Raw genomic sequence first — 17,374 nt, forward strand, 5'->3', positions numbered from 1 at the left:
TTTGGTTGAAATTTACATTTTAATTTTTTTTGGCTTTGTTTGTAAGTGAAAAATTATCAAAAAATTATGAAATGTACCTTACCAATAGCCAGGTAAGTCTGAAAAATTTCGACAATTTTATTTAATTAGAAGTCGCGTGCGCGTATACGATGCCCCACCCGGTATATCGAGGAATAATTTGTATTGTCTTATTTATAATTTTGTGGTAAGTCCGGAAACAATAGGTACAGCATGTTATAACTAAAGATATTTCAAGAGGAACATCAAAAATATTTTTTTGAATGTACATTGCATTGGAAGTCATTTCAGAATCGTTCAAAATAAATTATTAAATTTATTAAAGTGGTACAATTGACTTAAAAAAATAGCTATTCTCACACAATTCACTTAAAAATTATTCATTGGAAGTCGTTCTCAACCTCTGCCTCATTGTACATTTTACTTTCCTCTAAGTAAACGGACGTCTTCAAGCTATGATGCACTTCGATTAGTTCAAAGAGTGATTGGAAAAATTCTAACGTACACGCTAAGGTTCCATCTCGAAGTTTTTTGAACCCTTTATCTAAAACAAAACAAATTACATCTCCATAATGTACAAACATGAACAGGAATTGTATTACACACGACAAATAACGTGGTGTCGGGAATCGAAACGTAATTCTTATAACTATTTAACGACAATTATTAAGTCGATAAAAGTATTGAGGTAACACCAGGGAAAAATCGTGACCACCTTTTTTATCATGAAACCAGGCCAATATCATTAATAAGTTATTAAGAGCCGTGTATTTTGTGTTTGTTTTGTAATTTCCTTCGACAGTCAAAACATAAAACAAAATTTCAAAAGCCAGGCTGATTTGGGTGATTCCGATATTTAAACTAACAAGATTGTTATAAAATGTTTTATAGAGTGTCCCCAAAAAAAGGAGACGAGTCCATAACTCCCTTATTTATCGGAGGATTTTTCAAATTAAATGGTTGTGAATAGGCTACAAAATGGTCTACTAAATTCACGTAAGACACCCAAGGGCTTCAGGGTTAAACTGTAAAAATATATTTTTTTTTCAAATGCGAACATATACTTTATTAGTAATTCTGATAGAGATTATAATTCTGAAAACAACAATGTATCACAAGTATAACCTCAAATAAGAAAAAAATTTGAAAAATAACATTAACTTTTGAAACAAATGACGAGCACCAAGCGAGAAGCTATCAAAATGCATTGCGTTACAATATAGTAACCAAATTAAGTTAGCTGAAAAAATAAATGACAAATAATAACATTAATAACATATGGGATTGCGCAGAAATGCCGCCAATGTTTAGCGCAAAATGGAGCGCAATCTGAACATGGACGATAATAGCGGTTTTTTTTTTTGTACTTTTGGTATTAAGTGTATACTTGCGATACATTGTTGTTTTCAGAATAAAAATCTATTAGAATTAAATATCTACTAAAAAAAAAATATGTGGTCGCATTTAAAAAAATATATTTTGACAGTTTAGCCTTAAAGCCCTTAGGGATATATGGGAATTTATTAGGACCTTTTGTAGCTTATTCACAGTCATTTAATTTGGCAAGTATAGAAAATTAAAATCCTCGGATAAATAAGGGAGTTATGGACTCGTCTTCTTTTTTGGGACACCTGTATGTCCGAAACGTATAAACTTATTTAAACACAACTAACCTATTGGCTTCATTTTTTCTCTGATTAGGAGAGTTTGCTGGGAGCACGCTGAAATTATCCTTTTTATTAAATAATCTTGATTATCCTTACTAATCGGATTAATTTTACTGATAAAACGTAGCAAATACTCTATTAAATAAGCTTCCTCCTAAAATAAAATGACTTTTTATAAATATTTGTTTCTACAGCTCGTCTTAACGAGTTGACTTACTGGAGAAAATTTTTGGAAACAAATTTCAGGTTGTTTATAATGGACGACAATATTTTCGAAGCCTTCGCGTCTTATGACAGGATGCTTTAACCCCTCGATCCATTCAAACAGCAACATCGACAATAATATCAGATCTGTTTCGATGGCAAGTTTGGACCATCCAAGTTGCGACGAATTGATTTCTACCTGATACTGTTTAATTTTCTTCTTTGTCTCGTTTGTTAACGTCGAATAATCCAAAAGAAGTGCATTGACTGCAACGTTGATGTCTTGTATGGCTACAGATTTTTCAGTCAAATCTTGGTTAAAACACTTTTGAGTTTCTAACTCTTGAAAGCATCGATTTTCGATGAGAAGCTCTTCACTTATTTCGTCACCGTCTAAGGTGCTCAGTTCGGAAAACGAATCGCTTGGATCGCCATTTTCGGAAGGATTGGGACTTGTAGGTGAAGACATTTCCTCTGAAGGAGACTTTAAATCGTTCGTGAATAAGGCTAAAAATATGTTAAAACGCGATACTTAGTCCATTCAGAACAACAACTTACAATCGGAACTGTTGCTGCACAAACTGTAGGTACTCTCGTATCTTTGAATTTTTCCGGTGAGCTTTGTGAACAGGAAATCAAAAGTCAGTGGAGTATTGGATAGTGGAAATTCGTCGATCCAACAGCCACACAGTTTCAAAATACGTTCACAGATACAGTGTACAATCTAAAAAGAAAACGTGTACAACCACAAACAATATTATTTCGAAAACTGTATTTGCCTTCGGTAAATATTTAAAGTTTCTCTCCTCGTATCCGTGCAGTATCACTTTTTGTCTTCTCAAAAATCTAGGCAACGTAAAGTCGCTCATATATTTGTTTTTGTTGATATTTTCTCTACAAAATGATCGTTTAGTAGAAAAAAGATCAAAAGAATTTGGGTTCAAGTGTGATTCAATTTAACACACACAGATCCCAAATTTGTTTTTGTCTTTAACGTACTTAAGACAATACGTTATAGTTCGGGGAAGTACAAACTGGGCGAAATGTCGTACACACAATATTTGTCCTCTGGTTTGTACAGATCCAGGCCTTTTTAACCTGACGTATCTAATAGCATCATTCGCACTTACTCTCAATGAATAAACTAAATAACAAGCTATCAGTACTCCCGTTCTGCCCAAACCTGCAAACAAACAAAAAATACTTAGATTGCCCGGCTAGTGTGTTGTCATTTCATTATCGAGTCATGATCTAGACGAAAATTTGTCTTTTACAAAAGCTGACAGGGTAAAAAAGTATCTTAAATAAAATATGAACACCTGCTTCTTTTAACCGATAAATTTGATTGACAGTCTGTTTTCGTTATACTTAAGTAATCGATGAAACATACCAAAATAGATTGTTTTTAAAGCTAGACCAATTTCCGATGGTTTTCCATTTTCTGTAATGACCCGCAGAAATAACAATAAATGACCTATTATAAATGTGGCATGTTTTCCGAATGGACGATTTTATTACTTACCCGCATGGCAGTGAATCGCGACTCTGCCTTCTGTTATGGCAAAAGCTAGCACTTTTACCATGTTTAGTAACCCCACCAATGTGGCATCTCCGTAATCCTTCCAAGCAAAATTGTAATAGTAAACTACAAACAAAACTAAATTAAGAACTCGATCGCAAACCAATTTACGTTTAATTGCGATCGATGGATACTCATTTACCCACTTATATGTAAAAGCTGCTTAAATATGTTGACGTGACACGCTTTTCACATTTCTAACTTCAAAATAATTGACACCAACCCCATTGACTTGATAAATAATTTCAGGTAAATGACCTAATTAATTACACCTGCCAGGGGTGGAGTCGCCTTTCGATTGCAGTATTTAATGCCCCTCGTTGCCAGAACTAAGACCGCTTAATTATGACAAGAATCGATAAAAACCATGCATTTCAATGTCACACGAGTTGCTGAATTAATAAAAAATTTGCCCTGGAGATGTTTTACGTGAAAAATACAAAACCACGAACTTTTTAACTAAATCATTATTTATGTACCTAACAAATCAAATACAATTCAACGGTACCAGTCGTTAGTGTCGATTTTTCAGATAAAAGTAATTAGTTATTACGTATTTCGATAAATAATTTAGCATGATCGTGTAGTTTTTCATCGAATAAAGTTCAGGCAAGGGCATTCAACAAGTCTGTCGTTATCCTGCACGCAGGATATAATAGATGACGGCGAAATGGAATAACCAAATAGGCCTTTTAAATGCTTCTAATCCATTTTCATTGCATCAAGTTTTCGCCGGAAATTGTATCAATTTTGAATTGAATTGGCTGTGTACATTTCATTATTATTCATCGCCCCATTTGATTTTTTTTGTATAACAAAAAGCGACCGTTCTATTGACACGAACTTTTTTTGTTGTGTAACCTCATTTTTTTATTAATCCTTTTATTAGGTACTACTGACTCGATATATTTCCCAGAAATAACTAATACCTACATAAAATCATTAGTAAAAACAATAATAAAAACCTAATACATAAACTCATTCAGAATGTTTCGCACTTATAAAAATAGACGGCCATCTTTTAGTGCCATGTTTGAAAAATACAATAAAATCAATATAAAAGCAGAAAACATGTAGCCTACCTACTCACCATACCTATTTTTTATTCCTATTTCGAAAACAGGATTCTGTCACGAATATTTTGTGTTCTCGAGTCGAAACAATTTTTTAAATGAAATTCACGTAAATGTTGAAATTGACAAATGACAGTTTAAATTCATGCTGCACGTTTTCAGAAATTTTGTTTTCCATATTCACCCTAGATCTTTTTTTTTATTAATCATATTGTACAACAATTATTTGAAATAAATTTAATTTTGTATTAAATATTCAGATCTGTTGATAAATTTTATTTAGATTCGTTTGATTCAATTTAAAATATCGCTACGTCGTAGCGAATTACAAGAAGGAGACCTTTTTTATGACGAATCGATTGCAATATCTATTCCTGGAAAAAATGAGCAAGTAAATCTGTAGAGAAATTCTTTGGTGGAGAAACTGAACCGGAAGTAAATCAGTTAAGAATATTTATATTCCTTATTTTATATTTGTTCTTAATTTATACTGCTCGAAAAACGCAGCTCGGAATATTAATTTTTACATGTTATGTCGCACTGTGATAAGCACTTTCAGTCAATGACTCAATGGCACTGTACGTTGGTCATAATAATGTAATGTAAATGAACTCATTATTACTTTAACAGTCAAAATATTTTTACAGGTTTAAAATAACATTATAAGTGTCATTTTTATTCGAAATTAATAATCCTTCCGGGAACATAACACAATTATTGGTGCAAAAAGGTTAAGGATCTATTAAGTATAAATAATTTCATGAAATCTTGTAGCAAAGGATTTAATAAGTGTTAGCACGATTATTTTGGGGCTTTTTATGTTATATCAAAATACAGAAAATACTGCAGTTCAGCCTAGATTTTATTTTTCACCTAGTCTAGTTTACTTTAGAAGGACCTGGAATTTATTTCCCCTTATCCCCTTCATCGCACTATGCTTTCACGCACGGCAGTCCCATTTGGTTATCAAGGAAGAAGGAAATTTATAAAATCTAAATGTAATGACCGACTTAAAAGATTTATGACCAGGAAAGCGTTCCTACGTTGTAAAAATTAGCATTTTCCTCAAAACTACGAGATTATCAGCACTAATCATTAAAAATGAAGCAAAGAATCTAATTTTCTAGAACGTTATTTATCCAATAACTGTACAAACTTATCGATCCGGTGATTCACACAAAAATATTTTTTTGCGTGAATCGTAAATATCAGTGAATTTATGTGTCATTTATTAAAATACGAAAAAGGTTAATCACACGCGAGTTTGTTTCCGAAATTCTGCACTGCAAAATTATTCAAATTGCGATCGTGCTGCAGAAAATAAACCAGTAGGTACCTACTAAAGGCGGTGTTATTTTCAAATCTCATATTAAAAAAGTAATCGCATAAAAATTTCAACGAGATACCTACCTAAGTTAATCGTTTAATTATGCCAGGTTTTAAAATTTATTTCACAAGCCGTAATGAAGAGGTCTGTTTATCAACCCTTAAATATGCAATTATTTTAAATGACATCATTTTTGTAAATATTGATTAAAGACGAAGAAACTGAGAGAGACAAATTTTGTTTGTATTTTAAATAGAGGCACAAAACACGATTATCTAACTTTCAATCGCAAAACATATAGAGGTATGAATGTGGGTTAATGTTTCTGTAAATACAATGCTATTGAATAAATTTAGGTATATGTATTGTCAACTTATGTGAAAAGTTCGAGTATTAATACCAACATTTCTATTGATTTTTCGACAGAACTGGAGGGCAAACATGCACATGCAAAGAGATTAATTTATCTGTTTACCTATCTGTCGTGTACCCATTTTTATAACAAAAAAATGCACACGGAAATTTTAACCACTCACTGTTATGTTCCATGAATATGTTGGGGTCGTACGAAAAGCCGGAATCCTCGAGTGGATGACCGCAGCTTGCATGTTCTTTGGGAGATTGCAAATTAATTATCGATTTAATCCCTAGGCTATAAAGAGAATTACAAAATCCATCGAGTTTGTCTCATCAAATGAGAATTATACCTTTCGAATTGTTGTATTATATTCTTTTGGATTATAACCACAGTACTGGGACGTGCCATCGCTAGAATATCATCAGTTATCCTGCAAAATTAATTCTAACTCTACAGCCAGTGGTTATTTTCACCAATTATATGCTGCATAGATGTTACCAAACCAGATATGGATTTATCGATGCCCGGCATTAATCTTTAATTACTTTATTTATATACTCATCATTTTGGATGCTTAAGCATGAAAAACTTCATCATAAAATATTCAAACAGACACACCAATAAATCTCAAAGTGAGTGATATATCTTGAATTTTTAATGTCTCGGAAGTTTAATTTTTTTAAATTAATTTTATTTTTTAATAATCATTCATGCAGCGTGTTTTTTCTTTTAGAAATATCGCTGTGTAACATGTATGTAACATATACATAACTACGTGACGTATCTGATATGTCACTGATACGTCTGCAGGTAACACGATATTGCAAAGTTGGCCACATCTCCACATGTCTGTACTTACCAGTGCGAGTATATCCCCTGAATGGCCAAACTGTCAGCTTTCCAGTTTTCTGGATTTTCGTATTTGCAGTTGGTCCCGCCGCAGAAGACGCTGCACTGTATTCCTTGGGGCGTCAGTCGTCTTATGTGATCTGATAATTTGCTGTAATTTGCTTGAACGGATTCGTTCGTGGTGGGACTTTTGATTTCGCGCATTTCCATGTTGAGGGTACCTCACCGGTTTCTTTCGAAATGATATAATCGAGCAAGCACGTTTTGAATCGGGTTTATGGCGCATGCCCTGAATTTATCATTCGATATTATCAGCACAAAGCTGTAAGAACGGTCGCTAAGGTAAATATCTAACACGTCAGGTGTACCGAAAGACAAAAATTATTTGCGCATTGCGTCAATTGTCAGTTGTAGTGAAAGCGCAATGTTTACATAACATAAACTTAATCTGCATAACATGTATGAAACATCTATATAATGTTACAATTTACGTATGCTCTTATACCCAAGCTTTATTCAAGCAGTTAAAGTCGTAACCGTCTACATCAAAGCTTTCAAGAAGAATGAAGTGAATTTTTGTATTTTGGTTACCTCGCGAATATTTACTCCACCGAAAATGTACGCCATAAAAATCATAAATATTCATGGAACATTTATTTTGGGGAAGTATAGTAAAAGTGGTGCGACACGCACACTCCTCGAAATGAGCAAATTTATTTTGAGCTGTGATACATATTTATGAGATATTTAATGGTGATGTCAAAATTATTAAAACTAAGCCATTCGCGCTTGAAAAGCGACTTGTAACATTTTATTACTTATACCTAATGAGTAAGTCAGGCAAACCAACTTAGTACTGTGATCATTGGTACTGTGAGATCATTTAAATTTATAATTAAAGTTAAAATTAGATTGGCAACACCGTTGACATCTTGATTTGGTTTGTCAAAGTGGCGCTTCAAAATTCAATACAGAATATAAAACTACGCCTTAACAGTTGTATCGTGGTTGTATCAAACACCTAACTTAACTCGCCGTTTCATATTTTGTATTGAATTTTAAAGTATCATTTTGACCATTCAAATCAAGGTGTCAGCCGTGTTGCCAATATAATTTTAATTTAAAGTCATAGCCTCCTTTAATTATAAATTTAAAGGATCTCACGGTATTATTAAAATCATAAATTTGTATTTTTTTATTATGGAATCAACTTTTAGTTCCAAAGCTTTTGAACGAACATTCGCTGGATTTCACAATATACAACGGTTTAAGAATTTTTCGAACATGTAAGAAATATAAAAACGTAGGTATGAGACAATAAAACAAAATTAAACCGAAATATTAATTTTGTATAAATTGTTCATTAGGGCTACGAAAGAATTAACAGAAATCTCTCTTCAACGTCGGCAATGACTCGTAGAGGGATGAACCCAGTTTTGAAGTGACCAGTTAAGTTATGAAATCATTGTAAACATAATTTTCCAATGGAGTTTACAAAATAAGTGTATACAGGGTATACACGGAATAATTTTAACCACGAGCTACTGGCTTCATGTAGAACTCGGAAAAAATATTTAAAAAATTCTATGTCAAAAAATAAATTGATATTTAATTTTTGAGCTACAATTTATTTTAATTGCTTTTAGTCTTCTACGTTGTGCCACAACCTCGTAGGTAAAATTTCGGCACATTTTTAAAATACACCCTTGAATATCATATTTTATAAAATGTACGCCAATGGGATGCAGCCTCTAGGAAATATGCGTTAAAACAAAGAAACCGCATTGGTGTACGTTTTATAAAACATGATATACAAGGGTGTATTTTAAAAATGTGCTGAAATTTTACCTACGAGGTAGAAGACTAAAAGTATCTAACTACGGAGTGATCAAGAATGACTGAGTCTGTTGGTAACAATGAAATTTGGCAAATTTAAAATTTACCAACGAAGGTTAATTTTTGTAATAGTATAAACATAACCTGCATAATCAAGAATGTTTTTAATGTCATCTCAAGTTAAAAAATCCGGCCAGTGCGTGGTCAGTGCCAATTACTATACAAAAATCACTAATATTTTCAATTGTTTCATTGCCAACAGACTCAATCATTGTTGATCACGCTGTATAAAAAATTGTATATACCTCAAAAATTAAATGTCATTTTATTTTTTGACATAGAATTTTTTAAATATTTTTTCCGAGTTCTACATGAAGCCAGTGGCTCGTGGTTAAAATTATTCCGTGTATTTCGATTACACCCTGTATTTTATCTAAAACATTTTTTTATCTTCAGAAGATTAATATTAGATAGGAGCTAATTTTCTTTTTTTACCTATATACATATACAAAAATATTGTCAAGGTATTGTTATATAATTTGTATAAAAGATAAATAAATAAAGGACCAAGATTGTACGACCACTCTAATTATGGGGTGATATAACGCACCCTTTTATTCTTTTATTCATAAATCAGTTGTTAAATTTTTCAAATTTATAACCTAAAAAGAAATTCTGTGTCTATTTCCATATTTCTGTACATTGTTATTTTTTGTAATGAGTTTTTTTTTAATCTCATTTTTTTTGGAAATTTTAGATCGCCATTTAAAATCTGAAAACAGTGGTTTGCGCGTGTCACGTGATTGTAAATATTTGCAAAATTTTATTTAGAATTTTATTGTTTGTAAATTATTGATTGACTGTTTACATTTTAAAGATATCAGATTATCAGATAAATTTGCGGTAATCTAAATCAAAATAAAATGTTTGCGCGTGCACTAATGTCAACGGCACGGTTCAATGACAGTGACAGTGACAGAAGACAGAAGTTTGACAGTGACAGTATGGTATGAATGATACAAAGTGGTATTTTAGCCTTCGAATTAATGTAAAAGTTTGTGTTTTATAGAAATGCGACGGTGATTTGCATTGGATCGACAATATTATTTGATAACTTGTGTAAATAATGTAGTGTAATGTCTTTAAAATTATTGCCAGATACTTCTTCCATTTTCACTTTCACATAATGTCTAACGATTTACACAATTCTGTACTCCTAAGTACATTTTCTAGTGGTAACAAGAAATACCGTGTTATTTTTCACAAAGGGGCAATTGTTTGGGGCAACGTAAAGCCTCCTCTAGGTAAGTCAAAAATTCTGACATATTTTAAATAACAGTAGATTTGTAGAACAACAAACCTTACCTCTAGAAAATGTTATATCAGTACAACATAATTATGTAAAAAATTCGCATCCTTCAGAAGAGCAAATCGTAGATCCAAACCACTTTACTATACATTATGCTGAGCAAGATGATGAAAATAAATGGAAATATCATTCATTAATATTGAGACATTCAGATCCTTTACAAGTCTCATCATGGGTAAAAACTTTGCAAAATCACCTACAATGTAAGTCGTTTTTATTATTATTAATCTGGGGGTCAGGTTAGTTTTTGTAGATTTCACCAGAAGGCCAAAAAAATTGTTACTTTTTGTAAATCCATTCGGTGGAAAGAAAAACGCGTTGAAAATTTATGAAAAGTTTGGTAAACCCCTGTTTCACATAGCAGGCGTTGATGTCACTGTCAATGTTTCACAGAGAAAAAATCAAATTCGTGATTTTGTCCTCCACCATAATTTAGATATGTTTGATTCTGTTGCATGTGTAGGTGGAGATGGGACAGTATCTGAACTTTTTAATGGGTTGGTACTTAGAGAATGTAGAGTATTAGGGATCGATCCAGATGACATCGAACAAGAGTTACCAAAACCAAAGATTCCCATTGGTATCATACCAGGTATGTTAAGATCACATTTGCCCCACTTTACTAACAACCAGTTATAGGGGGCAGCACAGATACCATTGTTTATTGTCTACATGGAACCATAGACCCCACAACTGCCGTATTAAATATTATTTTTGGGGAGAGTTTAGGATTAGATTTGGTTTCGGTTTATGATGAAAATAATTTGTTAAAGTTATATGCAAGTGTTCTAAGTTATGGGTATTTGGGAGATGTTGCATATCACAGCGACAAATACAGATGGATGGGTCCCAATCGGTATAATTATTCTGGTGAGCTCAACTAATTTGTTTTTGTCTTTATTTTTTAATGTGTTTTTAATGTAAATATTCAATGGTATACAAACGACTTTGGTGGCATGTTTGTTTTTAAAAAATCATTGCAATTAACCTTGATGTGACCATGACTATACGGAATATCATTTACGCTTTATCTTTTTACAAATCAAAATAGATAACAGAACGCGATCGTGCATGCGTTACAAACAATACAAATATTTGATGGTTTTTTTTACAAATCTTTATTCAAAAATTGAGTATTGTACTGTTGGAATTCTTTTATTAACATTTACTTCAGCCAGAAATTTCATCAACTTGTAATTGAAAAATATTAAATTGATCGCATTTAACTCGCAACAAATGCTAATTGAGCATTTAAACTACACAATTGAAAAAACAAATAGATTAAAAAATGATCTAATCGATCGATGCTTCAAGAATTGTTAGTTATGTAAATAACAAAAAAACTTTTTTTTTCTTTATTAAAATGTATCATAGATGTGACTGTCCTAAATTTTTAATGAAACTCCTCAATCTTTGTTCATAAAAATGAATTAGCAATTTTACTGAATATGTACATGCAATTCATTTAAGAAAATTCGACCCATATATGTATGTACATACTTTTTTTTTTAAATCTAAATTGTTGTCCTCTGTCCAATGGTCTTTAAATTACCACCTGCTGGGACGTCTCTGTCTATCACAAGAGAGAGATAAAGTTCCAAGCACCCGCCTTTTTATATTAAAAAATGAAAACCTTTATAATTTAATCCGGAATTTATCATTCATTTCAATCTTAAATTATATGTAAAACTTAAGCCAAGAGTTCATTTGTGCTTCGTAATTACTTAAGTAATAACAGTTCAAGGTGCAATATCTCAAGGCTGCGAAAAGTCCACAAGTTATTTAATTTCCCGGTAACATCTGTTCAAATTAGAAGTCCAAGGAATTTTAACAGGACAAACTACGACTTTAGTTGTCAACTTGACATTCTACTACTGTGTTTTCAATTTGGTTGTAGGTCGTAAAATTTTATGGTACTTTAAGTTAAAGATCTTGCGGGGCTTATAAATCCTAGTCTACCACTAGCAGGTAATATTTTAAGCAGGGTTGTATTGTACATTTTGTATATTTGCATTGTACGGCAAACGGCACGCGCCGCTTCCCAACCTTTTCAAACCCAACCATTGTGCCCGTTAATCGCTCATAATATGCAATAAAATTTTACGACCTACAACCAAATTGAGAATACAATACTTCTGCCCTTCCTATACTCTGTTCACTTGGTAATGTAGTAATCACGTGATCAAGATTAATACAAAATTTAGGGATAACGACTTGAATGGTTTTAAATGATTTTGAAATCGCCTTCTTTTCATTCATTTTAAAGCTTTTCTGAGGGTATAATTCCATTGTAACTGCATCAACTAAATAAATTACGTACTGAGGTCAACAACTGCTCGGCAGGCACTGAAATGGAGGTATTGGAGTCGTCAATCTTGTATGCACCCGCGCTCTTTATTTTATCCTTGCATCTCCGTTTAGCCTCATCCAATAACGAACAAACAGGCGAAAACACGTGATTTTATTACCGTATAGTGAACAGACTATAGTTCGCAAGTCAGCTCGTGAAAATTTAGCGCGACCTGTTACTCTGAAAACATCAAATTCTAGAGGTATGTGTTCTCAGGTAGATGCAAAATTCACCAACATGTCCATTAATCTAAAAAAAAAATACCAGTCAAATTAATCTGAAAAAGTGAATGATATCGTATATTATTTTATTTTGACAAAAACGATTACAGTTTTCGTCACTGCATGATGATGGTAAAAAATAAGGAAAAATAAAATTGCTCAACAAAACCAGCCGTAAAGGTGAGAAACGGTATTTTGTGTCACAAATTAAAACATGAATAAGGGGAAAAAATGAAACGATGAATATATTTTTTACATTCTTGCTAACCAATAAAAAATGAAATGTACCTAATACTTACACCAAAAACAAATTCAATTAAAACGTTTCCAAAAAACACTGAACAATTTTAAATGCGGCTAACTTTATTGAGCTGGATACGTTACGTTCTTGATGGTCAATTGTTAAGTACATAGTTACGTAAAGTAAAGATGTGACTGGAGAGTTTTTTTAACATATCTGAGTAATATTCGTTCTTCCAAATAACAAGTCAAATTTGTTGATTGCACACTCGTGAAAAATTTGTAGAAAATCATCCCCTATTTTGAATATACTTGCAGTGCACTGTATTGAAATAATTATTTCGGAAATTATGATTTTATTTGCTTAAATCACCGGTGCGGTTTGGCCAAACCTGCCGCCACTGCGAATGTTAAATTACTGTTGCTACAAAATAGTAGGTACATTTTTTAGATCGAGATCTTAAGTTTGTTATTTACGGAATATTAAAATATTGTAGGTTTTAGAAAATTGATGCGAAACAAGGGATACGAAGGTGAAGTAGCCTTCTTTACCGAAGTTGACGATTCACATGATTCGGATCAGTCGAAATGTTACGAAAAATGCGAAAAATGCCTGTCTAGGAGAGACAGTAATTGTGATAAAACTGAAAAGCAATGGAGAACATTGAAAGGGAAATTTTTCATGATAAGCGGTGCTAATATAACATGTTCGTGTAACAGAAGTCCGAAGGGCATAGCACCGTACAGCCACTTAGGTGATGGTAATGTTCACTTAGTATTAGTTAGACATACTTCGATTATAAATAATTTGAAATTACTATTACGCTTGTCAAGTAATAATCAGGCTGTTGACGACTTGCCATTTGTCGAAACTTATTCCGCCAGAGAATTTTGTTTTCGTGCAATTAACGTTCCTAGCAGATGGAACTGTGACGGGGAGGTGCAGCATCAGACAAATATTAGGGCAAAGTGAGAATGAATTTTCTTAAAGAAGTAACGTTTGCATCATTTTACTTGCAGAGTTCGTTGCCAGTTGCTCACGATTTTCAGCCGAGGTACTCCAAAGCCAATCGAAATCACAAGGAAATGCTGTGGATGTTAAAACTTACCTGCCTATGTTTGCCCAATTTTATTAATTCAATCATACATTACTTAGACCCAGTATTCTTTTATTGGTTGTGTAGATTATAAATTGAAAAAGTATATTTTGTAATAACTATATTGCTCACAATTTCATGAGTGTGCTATTTTTAACAAGGTGATATGAATTTGATAAAGTTCTGTAATTGTTATGTCATTCCACTTTGTATTGTTGTTTTTTTTTTCTTATTTTATCTTTAAACAGTATTCGATAATGCATTATATACAAGAAATATGAGGCCGTCTATACTTAAAATTATTGCTCTATGTTATAGACTGATTCTCATTCCATGTTTGTGGTGTTGAAAATAAAATTATTTATTATTTTTAAACTTGTTTTTATTTTAAACTCGATAACACTGTACACAAATGAAGGGTGTCGGAAGAAAACAAATGATGTCCATTCGATATCATTTTTCGCAAATTTAAATTCCAGCTTACAACTGCCTTTTTTCATACCGTACATTCAGCATTATTTAAAACGAGATTACATACTGTTGTTGAGTAACAAGATAAGCTACGTAAATGAAGCTAAACAGATTGTCTTGAACGCCGAATAAACAGATGTGATATTCCTTGTTTTCTCGGAACACCCTTCAAATAATATTGTCATTTTAAAATACTGACGATATTGAATTAATTTTACAACCGTATTTTACAACATTAACCGTAATTTTGAAAGAATTGAAATTGACTAATTATTCGGAAATTGTTCTACTCGAGTTCCAATTGCACGTTGGTAGGACTTATTTATTACTTACGAGTTATTATGATTGTGGTAACAACGGGTGCAATTTTTTTTGTTCATCTTTTTGCAACCTGCCTAGATCAATTGACGAAGCGGAGGGAATACCAAGTGGTAAGGCTAGAAGATCTTGCTCGAACTGCATTATGTGTTCAGCTTCGACTGAAATTTCCTTATTATGTATTGAAAATTAAAAATGACTCCTACTAATACCAACCCAAAATTCTGTGCAGTTTATTTCCATAAGCTAGATCAGCTTGGTACGCCATCATAAAAGTCAACGGGACCATTGGAAGAAATGTGACTAACCGTTTTTTACGTCTGTAACTGTAAAAAAAATAAATATATTTTTCTGTTATAGAAGATTTTTTTTACCCAGCAAAAGCTCCAACGAGACTTATTAAATAAAACGATCCGTACCAGAAAAAAAGTTCTCGAGATTTTGCTATTTCTAGAGCAACAATACGATCTCTCATTTGTTTTCTTAATTGCAATTGTTGTTCGATCTAAAACCCCGGTGTTTTAAACACAATACTACTTACTTTAGTTATTAGACGCACCTTGATAGTGTTCATTTCAGTAATGAAATCTTGATTTCGTTTGAAATTCTCTTCCATATTTACCGTAAAATAATTTCCCATTTTAAGCTACTCACAATGTTTTCAACACAACCACCGCCATATAAATTTTATTGATTTTCTAGTGTTAAAACAAAATTCACCGGGAAATCAACAGGCCCAACTTAATTCAGCAATGTTTAAATTTTCTTGATCTTTTATTGTAACAGAAAATATAACGTGCTTACTGCAATCTTCTCAAAGAGAAGCAGCATTTAATTAAAAGTACCCACCTATTGTCATTATTTTTTAAACTGGCAAATCAACACTGTATTTGTTTGTTATCCAAAATTGTGTGAATAATTTTTTTTTCACTTTATATTTTCTCATAAATTTTACATTATATCAGGTAGGTAGGTACTTTTTTTCTTTTTTGTGTGAATTTTATGCAAAGACGTATCATGTTTTTTTATAAGGATCTATTTTTATAGAATGATTTGCTTTAATTTAAAACGGTAAAAAAATATAGTGCTTATTATTGTATTTAGATACAATACCTCTAATTTCGGTTTAACAATTCTGAAATCGAGAGCCGAGAGCCGATAATTTATGTATTTATATAGAATTTATAAGTGACCGGAGCCACCGCCTGTGGTGTCTGGTATCTATTTGTCGATGTGTCAATGAATAATATTAAATATCAGAGCTTGGCGAGCGAAATGTGAATCGTTTGTATTTTTTACGATTGAGTAATATAGAGTAGGAAAGAAAAATTCGACAGAGGTGGGTCAAAAGGGGTAGATTAACAGATGCTTTGGTAACGGAAGGGTTGCATTTTGAAGATGGCGGTCAAGATGGCGCTTGCGCTTTATTGGTCAGTGTTCTGCAGGTAGACAACGACAAGGCGAATGAAAATCGGGGAATATGATTGTATCCGTTTCTTACCACCTCTGAAAAAAATAGATAAATTGTGTAAGTTGTTTGTTGCATTTAATAAATAAACCGAACAGTGAAGTTTAATTTAATAGTGAGGTGATACATTGATACCAAAAAGTAGTAAAGTAACTGGCTCGATAAGCAAAAATGGCAGCCTTACCACGCAGAATTATTAAAGAAACGCAACGTTTAATGCAAGAACCAGTGCCAGGAATTAGTGCTGTACCCGACGATAGTAATGCTCGTTATTTCCACGTAATTGTGACTGGTCCCGAAGACTCCCCTTTCGAAGGGGGTCTTTTTAAGTTAGAATTGTTTCTTCCTGAAGACTATCCAATGTCTGCTCCTAAAGTGAGGTTTATAACAAAAATATATCATCCAAACATCGACAGATTGGGAAGAATCTGTTTAGATATTTTAAAGGATAAGTGGAGTCCCGCTTTACAAATTCGCACTGTATTGTTATCAATTCAAGCTTTGCTAAGTGCTCCTAATCCGGATGACCCTTTAGCCAATGATGTAGCTGAATTGTGGAAAGTGAATGAATCAGAGGCTATACGAAACGCCAAGGAGTGGACCCGCAGATATGCAATGGACAATTAAGTGTGGTCCTCACAGGGCAAAAGTAATAAACATAACTATTCTACTTCTTTTTATATTAAACGATTCTTTTCGTGTATACTTTTTACGTTTAGCTATTGGTAAAGTAGAATTACTATGTTTCTTACTATTTCATCAATAAAAAAAAAGATTCATGCAATGTGAGAGTACATTTAGGAATATTAATTATTACATTAAATATTAATTTATGATTACATTGTATATTATCTCCTGCATTTTTTGTTTCCCGATAAACTTTATTTAAACTACTATTCACTTGATATTTTCCTCCCCCAGATCTCCAC

General features: G+C 32.5%; 4 protein-coding genes across 4 annotated transcripts; 2 read left to right on the forward strand and 2 right to left on the reverse strand.

Annotated features, from left to right (window-relative positions):
* Positions 1-314: 314 nt before the first annotated feature.
* On the reverse strand, positions 315-7,457 carry LOC138139713 (protein tyrosine phosphatase domain-containing protein 1-like). The gene is made up of 10 exons (XM_069060151.1): positions 7,086-7,457; positions 6,576-6,656; positions 6,405-6,520; positions 3,412-3,534; positions 2,889-3,072; positions 2,669-2,783; positions 2,448-2,613; positions 1,903-2,396; positions 1,692-1,839; positions 315-562 (listed from the first exon to the last, which is right to left on the reverse strand). Exons 1-10 carry the CDS (start codon positions 7,283-7,285, stop codon positions 399-401), a joined length of 1,791 nt encoding a protein of 596 aa, XP_068916252.1. The 5' UTR covers positions 7,286-7,457; the 3' UTR covers positions 315-398.
* A 2,309-nt stretch (positions 7,458-9,766) lies between these two features.
* On the forward strand, positions 9,767-14,563 carry Cerk (Ceramide kinase). Its single transcript, XM_069060156.1, has 7 exons — positions 9,767-9,918; positions 9,981-10,215; positions 10,262-10,483; positions 10,534-10,872; positions 10,920-11,150; positions 13,589-14,060; positions 14,112-14,563. The coding sequence occupies exons 2-7, from the start codon at positions 10,098-10,100 to the stop codon at positions 14,191-14,193; spliced, it is 1,464 nt and encodes a 487-aa protein (XP_068916257.1). The 5' UTR covers positions 9,767-9,918; positions 9,981-10,097; the 3' UTR covers positions 14,194-14,563.
* LOC138139728 (plasminogen receptor (KT)) lies at positions 11,150-15,976 on the reverse strand. The gene is made up of 5 exons (XM_069060170.1): positions 15,537-15,976; positions 15,352-15,482; positions 15,194-15,303; positions 14,993-15,138; positions 11,150-12,879 (listed from the first exon to the last, which is right to left on the reverse strand). Exons 1-4 carry the CDS (start codon positions 15,615-15,617, stop codon positions 14,999-15,001), a joined length of 462 nt encoding a protein of 153 aa, XP_068916271.1. The 5' UTR covers positions 15,618-15,976; the 3' UTR covers positions 11,150-12,879; positions 14,993-14,998.
* Positions 15,977-16,356: 380 nt separating this feature from the next.
* Positions 16,357-17,339, forward strand: LOC138139729 (ubiquitin-conjugating enzyme E2 N). Its single transcript, XM_069060171.1, has 2 exons — positions 16,357-16,505; positions 16,562-17,339. The coding sequence occupies exon 2, from the start codon at positions 16,617-16,619 to the stop codon at positions 17,070-17,072; it is 456 nt and encodes a 151-aa protein (XP_068916272.1). The 5' UTR covers positions 16,357-16,505; positions 16,562-16,616; the 3' UTR covers positions 17,073-17,339.
* Positions 17,340-17,374: the final 35 nt, after the last annotated feature.

The sequence above is a fragment of the Tenebrio molitor genome, chromosome X (genome assembly GCF_963966145.1).
Source record: "Tenebrio molitor chromosome X, icTenMoli1.1, whole genome shotgun sequence".
In the NCBI taxonomy this organism is placed as follows: Eukaryota; Metazoa; Arthropoda; class Insecta; order Coleoptera; family Tenebrionidae; genus Tenebrio; species Tenebrio molitor.